The sequence below is a fragment of the Taudactylus pleione genome, unplaced genomic scaffold (assembly GCF_031769625.1).
Source record: "Taudactylus pleione unplaced genomic scaffold, aTauple2 ptg001408l, whole genome shotgun sequence".
NCBI classification, from domain to species: Eukaryota; Metazoa; Chordata; class Amphibia; order Anura; family Myobatrachidae; genus Taudactylus; species Taudactylus pleione.
Genome location: NW_028285808.1, coordinates 1,452,963 through 1,471,412, shown reverse-complemented (window position 1 = coordinate 1,471,412; position 18,450 = coordinate 1,452,963). Strand labels below are relative to the sequence as shown.

General features: G+C 45.4%; 1 protein-coding gene across 1 annotated transcript in view; it reads right to left on the bottom strand.

The window, feature by feature from the left end:
* CRMP1 (collapsin response mediator protein 1) overlaps positions 1 to 2,602 on the bottom strand; it is a 104,091-nt gene extending 101,489 nt beyond the window's left edge. The window contains exon 1 of the mRNA XM_088463588.1: positions 1,861 to 2,602. Coding sequence (XP_088319714.1) covers positions 1,861 to 2,229 — 369 coding nt within the window. The 5' untranslated portion in view covers positions 2,230 to 2,602. The remainder of the gene's footprint in view (positions 1 to 1,860) is intronic.
* Between the last annotated feature and the right edge of the window lie 15,848 nt (positions 2,603 to 18,450).

The window sequence follows — 18,450 nt, the reverse complement described above, 5'->3', positions numbered from 1 at the left end:
GGAAGCCATGAAGTTGGCCTGGTGGCTTACCATGTATTTGCAAATGCATGCAACAAATATCTCTGAATTTATATTACCATATAGTTTTCAAGTATTGTTGCAGGTACACTTTAGTGTGCTGGGGGACACCCCTCCTTTCTGTTTTTTTTTTTTTGTGCAACAGTACCGGCAAGGCCATTAGGCCGCACATATTCAAAGTGAAAACTTTGCAATGGGCATCAGGAACATCTCCAGTCCACTATGGAGTGATCAGATCCTCTTTGGATGGGCGTTCCTCGTACAGGTAAGCTAAGCTTTTCAAAGCTTGTTAAATAGCCCCAGTAGCGCGTCCCCATAGATAAACATAAGGCAAGCTCCTCTCCAAGATCTCCTGCTTTCTACCCTACAGAAATTACTCTGAACCTTTTAATTCTGCCTTAAACATGTGGAAACAGCCATTTACAGATGTTTTAAGGACCGAATTAGTTTGATAAAAAGTCCCCTTGTCTGGTAAGTTAAATTAAAGCAATAGGAGATCGGTCTTCTGCTTTCCCATCAGAAAATATACTACAATCCTTTATATTAAAATGTACTATTATTATTTCTACCTTTGTTACTCTAATATATATATTTAACAGCCACAAGTCTGCGTTTTACATACATATTGCCACAAATGTACAAAAGTCAAATAAAAAGTTCACGAGAAACTTAAGACAAAATAGGAAAAAAAAAAAATCATGTATAATATATGTGAAATGTAATAAGCGCAGAGCCATTGGATAATACATCCCCACATACTGATGTACTGCACAGTAGCCAAACAGTATGCTATGTAGGAAATGGTTAAAAGTAACCAAAAATGGACTCCTCCCAAGCTTGGCTTCTCTGTGAAAGTCAGCAGAACCTGAAACACTGTTAGCTAGTCCTAAATTGACAGACTTAAACATTAAAATGCAAAGTGAATGTGCTGGGAGGGAAGGCAGGGGCACAGGGAGAGGAGAACTGGAGGCCTCCCCCATTTAGCACCACTGGCCTTTGTTACACCACAGCGAAGTAATGCAGCACCCCCTTACTCTCCCAGGTGGCAGAGGGGCAGGAAGGAAAGGGTTAAATCGCTCTACCATTGCAACTTATTATTCAATGTTGACCGACACTCTCCACCATACCAATTAGCATCTAACCCTAAAGCTGTAACCTTTGGTAGAATATTAAAATACCATTCTGCTCACTCATCCAACCTCACACCCAGGATTGCGGAATGCCAACAGATTCTATGACGTCACACTTCCCTAATAATTTAACCTGGGGCTCTTATTGTTGAAGAAACCAGCATTAATTTCCCTGCACTCCAAATGCACTAAAACATTTTCAGCTCTGCCCACAAGATCCAACTATCTTAGCTGCATTATATCTATAGATATTACATTAAAAAGTCATATTTACCATGCTCAACAGACAGCTCATTATGCCCTTGAAGAATAAAAAGATCAATAGGTTTACAATAAGCAGACATGGCTATTAGATTGTAAGCTCCTGGGAAGCACTGCATCTGCAAATACACCATCACTCATAAAGCCATCATTATTGCAGCAGCAATGCTACTGAACATAAAGGTTACAGCTCATTGTCTTTTTCTACATGATAGACTCTGTTTTGCTTTCCTTGTTAATATCATTAGACAGTAAGTGAGGCTTTGCTATCATCATTAGGGCCTGCAGGATAGTCTGGAAACAATAGGGTTAATAATTTAATAATATCACGTAATTAACCTGAACAAATGTAACAGCACCCCCCCGGGCCAATGTGTGCTTCCATATGGTAGTGATCCCTCTTCCAGCCCCCATAGCTGGTGCATACCACCCCCAGCCTCTCCCTCTGTACCTTGCCATTGTCCTGTCCCTGCAGCAGTTCCTTCCCACCGGTGTACTTGATTTCAATGCCGAGGGTCCTGTCATCCCTTTCTCCGGGGGAGCTAATGACGGAGCCGGAGATCTCACTGACATCACTGGCTGTCTCACTGAAATTATCCCCATCCAGCTCCGGCCTGCTGCTGCTCCTTGGGGTGCGGGTGCCTTTCTTGCCCACACTGTAGGCGTCAAAATCAATGGTCTTGTTCTCATATGCCCCCTCAACAGAGGCAAACATGCCCCCATACTTCACCCTGGGGGTCTGGGCAGTGGTCCCTGGTCTGGCCAGATAGACTGGGAGATCATCCTCTTTATTCCAGTTTCTCTTCCTCTCTGCTGCCATGGCTGCTGCTCCCCTTTACCCTCCTCTCACTAGATGGATGAGCAGGTTCTGCTGCTGCTGATCATATAAAATGCAGCAGTGCGGTGTCTGTGCTGGAAGCTGGGAGACACAAGGACCCTATTGTTACCAGCAGTGGAAATGTGCAATCTGTCATCCAGCGGGAATGGATCCTGGAGGTTAGATGCCTGGTTGCAAATGTTCAGGGTCTGCAGCACATGGAGAGGCAGATACTGTGTAGCGCTTGCTGCTGGGCTCCCTCTCTGGTTCACAGGGGCTGCTGGTGCCTGCTGCTCTGGAGAGACAAGACCCACAGACAGCCACCCACTCAAGGCACTGCTATGGCTCTAGGGGGACACCTCTAGGAGAAAAACCTTAATGTGGCTTCGTTTTCACCTCCCACTAATGGGAGACAGGGCTGTCCCTCCTCTTCCTGACTCCCAGCTAGAGAACAGGACAGGTTCTTGGCTGACACTGCTAGACTGGGCCGGGTACAGTCACAGTGGACTGCTAGACTGGGTACAGACACAGTAGCAGATACTGTCTCATTACATAAAAATGGTGCTCACAGTAACCTGTAATGATCGAAGCTAAAATACAGGTGTAGCTACAGATGTGTTCTGCTAGATCGTTGCTGCGTACGTAGCAAATCGCGCCACGCATGGCGTGAGGCGTGCGCTCACAAGCGGATAGGCGCACTGCGTTGGTGCCTCCATAGGATTGCATCGTGCGATCACAGTGTGCGCCATTGCGTATGATGGTGCGGGTAATCGCATGGCGCAGTGCGTGTGCACGTTTGTAGCGTGATCGGCAAAGAAGTAGCTGGACACATCTGTATACAGTATCTCTATTCCGTCACAGTAGATACAGTAAATGACATCAGCTCCTCCTTTGCAACTTATACAGGTGTTTGGGAAAGGTCTGTGGTAATATAGTTCAAATAACCCTTTGAGACAATCCACAAAGCTGAGCTTCTGTGCTGTGTGTGTCAAATGATCTATTGTTTCAACATTTATATAGATGAACCCAATCTTTATAGTGATTTCAACACAGAGTGTTCTGCTGAGGAAGAGATTGGGGGAGGCTTCTGCTTCCTCAGCATGAAAGTGGTTAACTGTCGAAAGCTGCTGTGTTGTTCCCACCTGGTAGTTTATGGGTGAAGCGCTTTAGTGCTGCCCCAGTCTGCAGTGTGGTGCAGTGCTGAGTTACCCAGTCACTGGTTGTCTTCTGACACCTCACATCTGCAGGCTGAACTTGGAACCAATCAGATGAGGGTTTAAGAAAACTTCTGCCTCTCCATGTAAACCCCACACCCACCCCCAACATGTTTTAGCTGCAGGCCAGAGTCAGCAACATGTTCCCCCTGAGAATTAATGGCTGCATTATGTATCACAGTGTCAGCGTATAGAAAAGAACACACTGTAGAGCGTGCTGGTTTAGGTGGCAATCTAAACGGCTAGTGAGAAAGATGGAGACTAGTGGTGAATTGAAAATGACCATTCCCAGCATGTTTTATTTTGTTGGATGGAGGGAACCTGCTGAAATGATTATTTTTAGTTCTGGAGAAGGCTTTGCTGGGCACGCTGAGTGCTGTAAGGATTTGCAGATATGCGCTGAAAACTAACATCCTTTATCAGCTGCTATACACAGTTGTTTGGGAACCAGCACAGTGCTAGTTATTGTCACAGTGATAAGCAGCTGCCCCAGCGAATGTTAAAGGTTTTTCTTTCATGGTTGATGGCAGCGGCGAAGGTTTACGTTGCCGGGTTCCCTGCAGTCTGTCTGTCTGTCATGTACACTGTGGGCATCGCATTTTGAATGTGATATATCCCGCCACTTACCACATGCATAGCGGTGTTTATTAACACTGTGTGCATGTACAATTGCGATTAAAACTGCAAAGGACAGCTCTTCTGAGGACTTCGGGTTTATGACCAGGGAATCCTTCTGCAAATGAGCGGCCGTCGGCCAGCACATGCGCGGGCCGCAGGGGACGCTGGGGGGATCCCTCTCAGTGAATGCTCTGAAAAGAAACCCACGGGCACTGCGATCTATAGATGTAGGGGCGTTTCTAGAGAGGAGGGGGCCCGTGTGCAGTCTCCTACATGGGCCCCCTTCTCTCCGCCCGGCGGCCGGCAGCACACTGAGCTGTGCGCGGCCAGCGCCGGAGTTATAGAGTCTGGGTACTAGAGTGTGCCCAGAGTCTATAGTGTCTGCACAGGTCACCGGGAAAATGGCTGCGGCAGCCATTTTCCCTGTACTGTGCATGCACAAACGACAGGAAAATGGCCACTGCGGCCATTTTCCAGTCATTTTACAGCGCCGGGCGCCCGCGCCGACTTGGGACTCCGGAGAGGTAAGTATTATTATGGGCGCAGGGTGTGCGGTGCGGGGCCCCCCCAGGGGCCCGTGTTCCCGGCACACCCTGCACCCATTATAGATACGCCCCTGTATAGATGGCATTGCGCATCGTCTGCAAGCTGAAGTGTTTGGAGGTTTGACCACATTTTAGTGAGTGCATCCCTCCCTGGAAACCTTTCGTTTATGGAGCTTGGAAAATAGCACAATAGCAACATCCCCATACATTGTACGGGGACAGCAGTGTGATCCGATACTACCTTTAACGCAGGAGGTATCGCAGGGTACTTCCTTCATTACAAGCATATTTGCCCACCTTCCCGATTCAGCCCGGGAGCCTCCCAAAAATCGAGTGCCGCTCCCGGCCCCTATCTGCCGCGACACGCCCCCGGCGTGGAAGGCTGACAGCTCCCTCCCGGAAGGAGGGAGATGAAAGTCGGCAAGCTTGATAAATAGGAATTTTACTAAATTTACTTGGTGTTTCTGTATCATACTTGCCAACTCTCCCTGATTGAAATAGTAGCAATCTCCCTGAGTGCACCTGACCCCCAATTATGAAGTTGTTATATTTAAAAAAAAACACATATATATATTTATATATATATATATATAATGTGTATATATATATATATATATTTATATATTCAATTGGGATCATTAGTATAATTTCCCTGCATTGGTTATAAGACACAATGATCCCTATGGTTACATGCATTGTCTGTAAAGTATCAGAGTGTTTTCATCACCGAGTAGATCTTACTAACTGCTTTGGGGCTCATGGATGTAAGTCAGTATTATGACACGCCTCTCAGATGTAGCAGTACACGCCCACTTTACCGATGCGCTCATATGAGTGGTTTTCACAATCTCCCTGATATGCTTTTTTCAACAGTAGGCAGGTATACTCTATATGGCTATTGGGACTGAAAGGCTTCATACATTTGCCACTAAGGTACTTACTCATCTGTTACATAGAAACATGGGGCCTGATTCAGAGATGTAGAAGTGCGTTCCTGGAAACAGGGGCCGTAGCTCGTTTCCTGGGAGTGCCGCGGCCAGGCTCTGCGCCATAGGACGCAGATTTCCTGGCATCGCAAGCGGAAAGGAGCCGGCCAGGCTGAGTAAGCATCAGCATACACAGCCCGGCCAAAGCATCGACAATCGATGGTCGCGATGGTGAATTGCGGCAGCACCTACGGCCGCTGCACTCGAATCGCAGCTACATGCAGGAGGTGTCTATTTCCTACACATACCTCCTGCTGCATTTGCACTTTAGTAGGACGGTATTGCACAGCCACGTCCCTTTCTTTGCCACTGCGTGTGCGTGAAAATCCCTAAAAACTCCTACGCTACAAGCGTTACACAGAGAGTACAGTATATACACAAAGCCCTGTTGTAACTGAGACGCATGGTATCAGGGATGTCTTGTGAAAGTCATGGGTGCTCCTGGTGGTGACTGATGGTCTGTCTTATGGACATGGTGTGGGAGTGTCGTGGGTATGTCACTGAGGTGTTTGCCTACTTATATGCTCATTTGTTTATTTTAGAGGACATGCTCAGATCTGCCATAGGGCTGGTGCAAGTTTCAATAGTGTGACCAAAGGTGGCGTCTGAGAACACACCCGGCAGTATAACAACGTCTGCTGGTGCTGAATGTAGGTGTCTTAGGGGCATATTCATCATGATTAAGTATTGAACTCGCAGCGGGGGATAGATTACACCAGAGCAATTCATCATTGCTCTGATGCGGGGACAGCTGCTCCGAAAAGCAGCTTTCCCCTCGGTTAGTATCGCAGCTACAGAAGTAGCTGAGTTATTTATCTCCTCCCCGTTGGCCCGGCTATGCATGTGTGACCCGAGGTCATGCATGCTCAAAGTCGCTGGGGAGTCCATGAGAAGGCGGCGGAGGGATCCGCTCGGATCCCTCTTCTCATCCCCAAAACTCCTTCCCATAGGAAAGAGCGGAGCTTCGGGAGCAAGCGCAGTGTGAAGATGTCGCTTGTTCTCGTGAGCAAACTTTCAGTTTTCGGAGTTTGCTGAATATCAGGGGCTTCTATCAGACCCCTGATGATGAATGGCCAGGTAACTAGCATTTCTGCATGGTTATCGGGCCATTTAACATTTGATGGATAGGCCCCTTAGTATTTGCACATTCATATGCACAGATGTACACCAGGGAAGGACTTTGCGTAAAGACAGGAGACCACCAAAAGACGCAGCGACATTTCACTCTCATGATTAAATTAATGAAATGTACAAAGGAAGAGAAAGGAGACTCTTTTTGTTGGGGACACTCTTGTTACAAGTCTCCTTTCTCTTCCTTTGTACATACAATGTTTTGTGACTCTAGGAGAGCACCACCGGGCTTTTGAGATTATATGTAGTTTTTTTTTTTTTTTTTAATTCCATCGATATTAAACAAAGATTTCGGGATATATATTCTGGTACATTATCACAGAACCGCAATAACTTACACGGACACGTATGTGCACCAGCCATCCCTTGTAACGATAAATGTCAATGTCAACACTGAGATGTATGAGGGGGTGGCTTGCCAACAAGCCCACTTTCAGGTGGATCTGCAAACCCACAAGGTAGACACAGAAAAAAACTGGAAACAGTTCTGCTGGTAAGTTGTGCATGATCGACAAGAAGGCAAACGCATGTACATAGAACAGCAGAATGTATCCACATTTCTAAATGAGCCTTACCCACTGATGAAAAATGTTTTCAGAAATATCATCAGAAATTGTATTTATATTTTTTTAATTATTTAATTAAGGGCCTGATTCAGAGGTGAACGCTAAGGTGATTTTCACACAGTTGGGGTGATGCGTCACCGCTGCCTTGCATCACGCGGCATCATAGCTGCATTACTTACACACGGCTCACTGTGAGGATTCAATCGCAATTGATTGACAGGAAGAGACCATTTTGTGGGAGGTTACAGGGAGTTCCTGCCAAAATGCGGGCGTGTCGGGGCTGTTTCCTGGGTGTGTACTAGCCAGCATCTGAGATCATGTACAGTGAGTGACTATAGACTCACTCGAGGAGTCGATGTTTTCAGGATCTGCGTCCAATGCTGTGTGTGTGTATGTACTGAGGTCTCTGCAATTACTATTATTATATAGGATGCAAATCTCTTTATTGCAGAGTGATGGGGAAATTTTTTGTCTGTTTTTTTCTTGTCTAGATTAACCCCTCCCTTACACGCACTAGTAATGGGCTTATAAATTGATTTGAGAGACCACCATTTTGTTTGTTAATATTTTAAAAGGCATGGATTGGAACAGTAGTTGGCGGGTGTGCTGGTCCATGTAGTGCCATATTGGAGGTTTCCAGGGTGTCTCCAGGTGAGTTAGCTCTCAAGTAAGAAATATATCAATGTATGTGCTACTATCATATAGCATATTAAAATGTAAAAATGTATGAGCCAAAATGGGTGCTATTATCATGTAGCGTTAGGAACACAAAAAACAGAGATGTCGTAGCGTGGCTTGGCGGCTTAACCATATTTGTGCAAATATATGTACTGAGATCCCTGCAATTACTAATATTATATAGGATTTACAAATTTCTTTACTGGCCTATGTGCAGGGTGATGGGGGATAATGTCTGTTTATATATAAAACCTCTCACACTTTTTAAACTCGGCCAATGTAATAGAGTCCGAGAACATTTTTAGACTCAAAAAACTCTCATGATTTAGACTCTCAATCAGATGTTTTCCCATTTTGAAGATAAAACTCGACCAATGTGAGAGTTTACTGCTAAACTCTCACATTTTCTTAACTCTCACCCTATTACATTTGGCCCAATGTTTGAAAGACCTTGAAAACTTTAGTGTTATTTAAATTGCTATATAGAGGGAGGAACATCTTCATTGACAGATGATGTATTTGATGTATTTAGTGTAAACGGTTACACAGCTAATTACATGTTTTATGCATAATGATTGTATTGGGCTTTCAGGCAGAGCTAATCAGCAGCCTGTCACTAGGAGCTGTCCCTTCAGCACTAGATCAGCCCGCTTGCTGCAGTACATAGCTCAGAGGCTGGCATTCACAGGAATAGGATTTTGCTGTGATTGGTAAAATCTCAGAAGAATGTAAGTTAAATGCAGGTAATAGGTACAGGGTTGTAGCTAGGACTTTATGGGCCCCATAGCAAAATGTTGAAGGCGCCCCAAATGCTTCTAGAGAGACACCTCAGTCTGCAGCGCTCCACCTGAGCTTTTTATAACATTGATTAACCCATTGTCTTCTGTCTTCGATATAAACTAACCACTGAGCATTCAGTTTCCCTGCTTTTTTTGTCTCCCGATATTTTAAGAAATCGTGTGGCACAAGCAGCTAATCTGCCTTCCTTCCAGAGCCTAACACAAGCCAGAGCTAACACAACAGGACTAGTTTCCTTGCAGCAGCTGGCAGCTTGATACCCCAGTGCATGGGTAAAAAACCTTTTGCTATCTGTGTGCCAGATCAAATATAATCTCAGACCCCTCCACATTCCCCATATATGATGTCAGACCCTCGCCACTTACAGTATATGCAATGTCGAAGCCGGATGGTTGGCTGAGACTTAAATTGTAAAATCAAAATCTGCACGACGCCATTTTGTGAATAGCTACACGACCCCATTTTGCGAATGGCTACACAGCGCTATTTTGCGTTCCCCAACAAGTATCAGTAATATATGGCGCTATGTTGTTATTTAGTGTTGTGCGTTTCCCACGCAATAGAACACTGTTAAAAGTTCTGACAAAAACAATACGTACATTTATTAATACACATAATATGAACAACTATGCAAAGCACGTACCACGGTGTACTCCACAAACACATAGATGCACAGCGCATACTAGCGTCTTTACTTAATATCCCCACATTGACACATTGCATACTCACACAAAAGGTTCCCTAGCATTAAGGTTAATATTAAAGGTTTTATTCATTATCAACTCTATTGTGAAATACATATATTTGGTATTTAAGGTTTAGTACATGATAAGCAGACCATGTTTGGTGCCATTCTAAACCACTGTTTATTTGCAGATTTCCGGTTCCATCGGCAAGGAGATCGCAACATGTGTCTGCAAGTTATGGATCATAGAGAGATAGGCATTGAAATGTACTCTGTAATGTAATGTTTATTAGCCATTTCAGACTTGTTTTTCGGCGGGAAGATACACACAAAGAGCCGTTGGAGGGCTAAACTACTACAGTACAAACTGACCTATGGGCTGTCTCATAATGGAAGATCCATGAGCAAGAACCAATGGGATTATGCCAACTCGTTCTATTGTATTGCCATTCTCTGTAAGGGTATATATGCAAGCGCTCTATATCTGGTAGATAGTCATCATTTTCTTTCTGTTGGCGGAGGTTTAAAATATGATGCCGGGAAATCTGGATCCAGAGCGTATGCGTATGTATCGACTGTACTTTGTATATGTATAATCTTTTGCGCTAATTTGTGTTTAGATCAAGACATGTAACTGAATGCTTTTTATATAATAATAAGTTTTTGTGCTTTGGAACCACAATCAAAGTCTGGAAAGCAATTATTTCTTGTGCGACTTGCAATGCTAAATAGTGACTTTAGGGTATAAAGATTAATAGGAATTCATAGCAATCACAAACCTCCACATGCCCTTTTTGTGCCATTAGGCTCCTGCAGATGCTTCTTATGTGCCATAATCCTCCTTCACATGTCCATTATATGTTATCATACTGCTCCACATGCACTGTATATGTCATCAGACTCCTCCCCATGCCCCTAATATGCCATCAGATTCCTCCCCATGCCCCTAATATGCCATCAGAGTATGTGATTGGCTATGCAAGCCCAGTACAGATAAAGTAGGCAGGGCCCTTAACCCAGTGGATGCAGAGGTGTAACATGGAACCCTTGCACTCAGAATAAGCACATGCCCCCCACACAGTACTGACAGCCACCTCATGCCCCTCAGACCTCCCCATACTCCAACAATATACATATATATATATACACACATGAAAAAAATAGAAATAAATAGGTTACAAAATAGATGAGAAATATTTAAATAAAGTAAAACATTTGTAGAAATCTTTCATTATTACACAGAGGAGGTCAAAGTCGAACATGGGAGGGAGTAGATAGTGGACTATATGGAGATCCAGTGGTCAGAGGCACCCAAAGGGAGGCACTGGTGAGAGGCACTCATGGTGAGGGAGGTCTGAGACACACATGGGGAGGTGGGTCAGAGGCACACATGGGGAGGTGGGTCAGAGGCATGCATGGAGGAGTAAGAGGCACACTGTGGGGGTGTCAGAGGCACACTAGAAGAGGGGGTGGTCAAAGGCACTCTAGTCATTGGCATTATAATTGTGCAAGCAGGGGGTGGAGGAGAAAAAAGGAGAAGAGTTGTGGGCAGGGAGACATGTCAATAGGACTAGCCGATTCAGCCTATGAGGTGGTCTGCAGAGTGCAAACTAAAGCCTCCCTCTTATGAGAGCAGGGCCCAGGAAAGCAGCTGTCACTCGACACTGACTCAGGGCCTGATTCAGAGACGGACGCTAATGCGACCAAAATTGCATCTCCGTACGCAACGCAGTTGCAAAAATATGCTAATGTTAGCAAAGACCACCCAAGCATAAAGACGCCCACTACTGCCTTCTCACCTGCGTAACACTACGCATACCTACTTAAATATCGGTACCATCGAAGTTCATCGGCGGCCATTTTATCATTGCGACAGGTCTGGCCTGATGCAGGCCAGGGAGTTCTTCTACCACACAGAGCTGCGTATGCAATTGTAATGGCTAGTTTATGCATGCCCACGTAACGGTGTTCAAACAGCCAGGCACGCCTGCGTTTCACTAACCACCCCTTGTCAACACCCCCACATGGTCACTTCCTGTCAGTCAATCTGCAGTGGGCCCCCGTGGTCTGCGTGAACGCAAAGTGGACGCACTACTGCCTTCGCGCACTGCGATGCATACACATGCGCAATGGCAAATAATCGCTCGATCTGCATGCGATTTGCAGTTGCATTCATCTCTGAATCAGGCTCTCAGTGTCGCACAGCATTGATGATTCCTACAGCAAACTGCTTAGTCACAGGCAGATGTCTGCCTGTGATTAAGGGGCAGTTTCCAGGCGTTATCAGGAGGGTTCATCGGCACTGGTGTGTGATCACATACACTCAGCTCACAGTATGTGGCTTAGTGGCTGTAGGGCACAGATGCACCGCATGTCTCCCCGCCCCCATGGTGACATACTGGAGTCATCAGGAGAGGGAGATCTGGGAAGCCTGCGGCCACTCCCATACTCATTGCGCTCTGCGTCCAGCACTCTCTGTAATATTGCCTCTGCTGAGTGAGGTGAGCTGGATGCAAAGGGGCAGACCCTGGAGGTGTAGTAACCACATCCCTGCACCCATAGTAGCTACGCCCCTGAATAGATATGAAACAAATACACAGGTATGGGACATGTTATTCAAACGACTTGTGACAGTTTTATTCCCATAATTTAAGCACTAATATATATGAAAGTGGCAATCCCACATTGAAGGAGTTTTTTTTTCTTTAAATAGGAAGTCACTGTACGTAGCTTTTAAGCATGCCTTTTTCATAACTGTCCTCATACAATTTATTATCTTTCTTTCAATACCTCTCTGGATGGCAAAAAAGTATGCCTGCTACAAGGTCACAGCTCTCAGCGTGTCATGTGATGGTGGCGGGGGGAAGATAGAAGGAGGGGTACAATGTCACACTGAACACTGAGGTCAGGGTGGCATCCCAAAGCCTCTCAGCTCACTACATCATGTGCCATGTGACTGAAGAAACAAACCAAGGTTAAAGAAAGCAATTATCAAGCTGCATCTTATAGCCTGCCTCAGTGATTTATGTTAAAAGACACATACCCAATTAATCCAAATGCAGTCATAATGTCGACAACCATCCTGTTTACAACTGCGCATGAAATGCTTTAAGTACACTTGTTGATCTCCCGGTGCCTGTGTTCCAGGGTCCACATAGTGCTTGTCAATATTATGATTGTCGACAAAACCTATGTATCCGATAGGATGTGCTCATTGTCCAGGTCTGTGTATAGCATTGCCTTGGTCCTGATTGAGGGATGCACACACATGTCGATGTCGGACGCCGTGGAAAGATTCTTTGCTACTGCATCAAAGCCGCACTACGCACGCACAGTGACTGTGGTTAGCAACAGCGTTCACAGGAAGGGACCCGCCAATCTATTTTCCCCATTCTGCCCATTTCACTAGGAAGTGGGTTGAATGCGGGAGAAGTGTCTACTTTCCCGGGGGGTGCGGGGTGTTACCCGAAAAATCGTGAGCCTCCCACAGGACCCAGGAGGGTAGGCGAGTATGGGATATGAGACGCCGGAGGTGGGCGTCTCTGTGCACAAGACAGCGGCCAAGTCTTTTGCATATTTTGGCAAGTCCGCTGAGAATAGGATCACAGCAGCGACGGGCATTCTGTGCATCTCTGAATCAGACCCCCTATCATACTTGCCTACCTTTTAAATCTCCTCCCCGGGAGAACCCGGGGAGGAAAAGCAGCTGGGTCCCGACGGGGGCGGGGCCAAACGTTTCACGGCATTAAATGACGCGATTAATGAAGAATCGTGGCTTTAAGCCCCGCCCTGTACACAGGGACCCGCGATTGCCACGGAAGTTCTCCCCATTCTGCCCACTTCATTAGGAAGTGGGCAGAATGCGGGAAAAGTGCCTACCCTTCTGGGGGTGCGGGCGGTTACCCGAAAATCGTGAGCCTCCCGTGAAAACCGGGAGGGTAGGCAGGTATGCCCCCTATCAGCTTGTATGGTAGTGCTCCTCACAGTGGCTACACAGTGATGATTTCAGGGTCTGTGATGTGATTACTGAGTAGGGATTTACATAATAATTTTGCCTTTAATATACAAATTTTCGATTTTAATTTTCACACTATCAAGGCAAGGCTATCACAACAGTTGTGAGATGTGTGGACAGTTGTTTCCCAACATAAAATAAGTTTGGAAGCACTGATATAGCTTAATATGATATGTGGGCAGGTAGGTTCTCTATTTCATCTGCTCCTTTTCATAATGGTAATAGGTATGAGTTTGCTAACATTTGAATGTGGGGGCCCTGCCAATTCTCTGGCATAGCTGATATAGGGCCCCTGCATTGGGCTAATACTGGGTGGGTTCATCCTAATGATTTAGCTTGTCTCCGTAAAGGAGGAGAGGGGGGGGGGGGTAATGGGAATATATGTTTAAGGAGGGTGATTGGCATAAAATATGAGTAATGGAACTCTCCATATGCCATCAGACCCTTTCACATAGCCATGCCATTAGTCCCCTGCACATGCCCTTTATATGCCATAAGACTCCTCCAGATGCTCCTTAATGTGCTATCACACTCCTCTGTATGTTCTTTATGTTAGTGTTAATTATCAACTCTCAGCACACACTGAAATTAGGATTATTTATATTAATTACAGTAGAGGGGCCACACAGTGATATGGATTAGGATGGATAACACAGTTCCCAGCCCACTGATTTGTGGTATTATTATTATTAAACAGGGGAGAAGGGACAGTACACTGATATACTGTATGAGGGGGATTAACAGCTACCAGCACACACTGATATGTGGTATTATTATTATATAGGAGAGGGGACCATACAGTGATATATGAGGTGGAATAACACAGCTCCCAGCACACACTGATATGTGGTAATATTATTATATAGGAGAGGGGACCATACAGTGATATATGAGGTGGAATAAAACAGCTCCCAGCACACACTGATATGTGGTATTATTATTATATAGGAGAGGGGACCACACAGTGATATATGAGGTGGAATAAAACAGCTCCCAGCACACACTGATATGTGGTATTATTATTATATAGGAGAGGGGACCATACAGTGATATATGAGGGGGAATAACACAGCTCCCGCCACACACTGATATGTGGTATTATTATTATATAGGAGAGGGGACCATACAGTGATATATGAGGGGGAATAACACAGCTCCCAGCACACACTGATATGTAGCATTATTATATAAAGGAGAGGGGACTGTACATTGATAACTGATGAGGAATAAAACAGCTTTCAGACGTCTCGCTCTCTCTCAGTTCCTCCTATGCCTCTTTCTCTCTCCCTCTCCCATCTGGGCCTAAGGGCCTCATTTATCAACTAGTTTTATCATTCACAACGAGTGATAAAACTTGCTGTGTATGGTAACTGGTGCTCCAGCCAATCATCTCCCAACTGTAATTTTTCAAACAGATGACAGTAGGGAGCTGATTGGCTGGAGCACCATTATCATACATTATCATCACTCATTGTGAATGATAAAACTAATTGATAAATGAGGCCCTTAGGCCGTCTCTTGCTCTCTCTCATTTACATAACCCTCATATACCATCACCCATTTAGATATGCCATCAGATCCTGCCCCTTTCACAGACTCCACCTCCTCCCATTTAGGGCTGCTTCAGAAATTTCCCGGGCTGGTGTTCCATCCCAATACGCCCCTGACTGTTTGTGTCATATACAGGAACTTGGAAGCTATTACAGTCTAAACATTACTCAGATCACACATGCAGGGCAGAATGTACAGCTGCCTTTTGTATAGTTAAAGAACATGACACATCTTGTCACACATTCATCTGTACGTGTGACAGGAGAGCTCCCTACAAATATGGTGTATTATTCAATATGGTCTCTATAAATGCTGCATATGTTCAATAAGCAAATGACAGCTCAGTACTACTGTACAGGGGGACCGATGGCAACTGAACAGACTGTGTTTAACTAATAACATAAATGCTCTTTTATCAAAACTTTAGAGTGTACAGAGATGTAATACAATGCAAAACACACACTGTTACCAGCAGCCACTCCAATCCAATAGCAGTAAAGTCCTGGTGCCAGAGGGGTGAGGTAATAAAGGGGTCTATTTACTAAGCCTTGGATGGTGGTAAAGTGGGCAGAGATAAAGTACCAACCAACCAGCTCTTAACTGTAATTTTTTAAACACAGCCTGTGACATAGCAGTTAGGAGCTGATTGGCTGGTACTTTATCTCCGTTCACTTTATTATCCATCCAAGGCTTAGTAAATAGACCCCAAAAGTATAAAGGTATAGGTACACAGCACGTTGCTGCGACATGCTGAATAAACATTGTAGTGGTCAAACATATTTATTTGAGTGCCGTATTCCTTTCTACTATATAATTTAGGCATTGTGCTATTCAGATAGACAGTCATTTGGACTGTTTTATTGTCAGTGTATTACCTAGCCTTTTATATATAAAAAGTTCTCAGTACAGTATTTACTCTATGATGTAAATGCTATTTGGAGGTACCCTGAATGACACATATCCTGGGTACGGTATATACTGAGTCAGTAGAAAAATCTCTGTAGCGCATGCAGGGGGGGTTTCCAAGCACACAGAAAGCTCACCCAGACTAACCTTTTTTTTTTTTTAAAGACAGAGACAACCATTTCTCTGCAGAGTCAGCGGGCCACCCACGGCTGCCTCACATGTTGAACAGCTCCTCAGGCAAAGAGCTCTGAACGGAAGAGCTCTCTGCACTGGATACAGATGATACAGATGGCCAAGGGAGCTGAGGCGCATGTGCAGCAGCAGCTCTGCTCACATACCATCTGCTAGGGTAGCTAGCCGCGGCAGTGAGCCTCCTCCTCCTCAGCCCTGGGTTTATGTAAGTACTATATGCTGTGTGTGTGTATATGCTGTGTGTGTATACGTGTTGTGTGTATGTATGCTATGTGCAGGGCCAACGAGAGCCACGCTGGGCCCAGGTAACAGGGGGCATGGCCTAATCACGGGAAGCGTGGTCACGTCCCCTTAGAAAACAAATCAACATTTTCGGCGCTGGGGAAGTGGGTGCTGTGTGCCTTTCAGCCCGGTGCACAGCCAATGGGTGGCGCGATCAGCGTGATCACTCCCCCCATTGGCATAGGAGACTCTCCGGCTGCTGCTTTAGCAGCCACGAGCAGTCTCCCTGTGCAGCCCAGCACACAGCAGCGTGTGCTGGGCTATTGTGACTTAAGAGAGAGGGGGAGCGGTACCGGACCCGGGCACCTGCAGCAAGCCCGGGCCCGGTTAATTTGTACCCTCTCCCCCCCTCACGGCACCCCTGGCTATGTGTGAATGCATGAGGTGTGTGTGTATTGTCGAAGCTGGATAATTGGCTGAGACAGAATCTGTTTAAAATTAAATCTGCACAACGCCATTTTGCGAATGGCAACAAAACGCCATTTTGCGACTGGCCGCCCAGCGCCATTTTAGCAAATCTCACACATTATAAGTACATACGGTGATGCTATTATTTAGCGTTGTGCAATTCCCACGCAACAGAAATATGTTAAAAGTCCCCTTTATATAAATACTGACAGTTACTAAAACATATAATATGATCAACCCTGCAAAACACATATCATGGTGTACTTCACAAACACGTAGTCGCACAACGCTAACTAGCGTCTATTCCCAATACCCCAATACTTACACACTGCACACTTACATAAAAATGTTCCCTAGCATTAAGGTTAATATTTAAGGTTTTATTCATTATCAGTAATGTTATGCAATACATGTTAGTTGATATCTAAGGTTTAGTACATAATAAGCAGACCATGTTTGGTGTCATTCTAAACCACTGTGTCTTTGCAGATTTCCGGTCTCATTGGGGAAGAAATCGCAACATGTGTCTGCAAGTTATGGATCATAGAGAGTTAGGCATTGAAATGTTTCCTGTAATGCAGCCAGTCTAATTTGTTATGCAGCGGGAAAATGGACACAAAGAGCTGTTGGAGGCTGGATTGTGACCATATGAATTGACCTATGAACTGTACTGTAACAGAAGAACCAGGAAGAAGAACCAATGGAATCATGCCAATCTGTTCTATTGTATTGCCTATCTCTGTAAGGATATATATGTGGGCTCTCTGAAACTAGAGGCTAGTCACTTTTCTTTGTTGCTGACGGAGGTTTCATCTTTGATGGGAACTGGGTCCAGAAGCGCCTGCGTAATGTATTGACGGTACCTTGTGTGTCTGTATAATTTGTTTGCGCTAATTGTTTTTAGATCACAGCGTGTAACTATCTGCTTTTAGGGCGAATAATAACTTTTTGTGCTTTGGAACCACAATCAAAGTCTGAAAGCAATTATTTCTTGTGCGACTCATAACGCTAAACAGCGACAATTTTAGAAGGTATAGACAGGTAGGAAATGATAGTATGCTGTATGTTTGCTATGTGTGCATGTATGTCAGTATGCTATGTGTGAATGTATGGGAATCAGTATGTTTGACTGCTGGGCACATGGTTCAAATCCCGATGCCGGAAGTCCAGCAGCAGTGAGGATCCCGATAGGGAATTTCAGTAAGTAGAACTAACCCTGTCCCCCCCTAACCCTCCCTCAGGGGTGCCTAATCCTAACCTCCCCCCCTAGTGCCTAACCCTAACCTCCCCCCTAGTGCCTAACCCTAACTCCCCCATCCCCAAAGCCTAATCCTAAGTCTCCCGGAGGGGTGACTAACCCTAACCTCCCCCTGGGGTGCCTAACCCTAACCCCTTCTTCCCCTAGCCTAACCCTAACACTCCCAGGGGGGTACCTAACCCTAAGTCCCCCCGGGAGCTCCTAACCTATCCCTTCCCCCCAGCGGACTGTCCACGCCCGCCGCCCGGCTTACATTAGTTCGGTATGCCAGGCGTCGTGCTCCCAGCAGAGGGATAATGATAGGCGTCCTGACTGCATCCCCATGTATGTATGCTGTGTGTATGTTTACTATGTGTGTATGCATGCTACATGTGTATGTACCGTATGTATG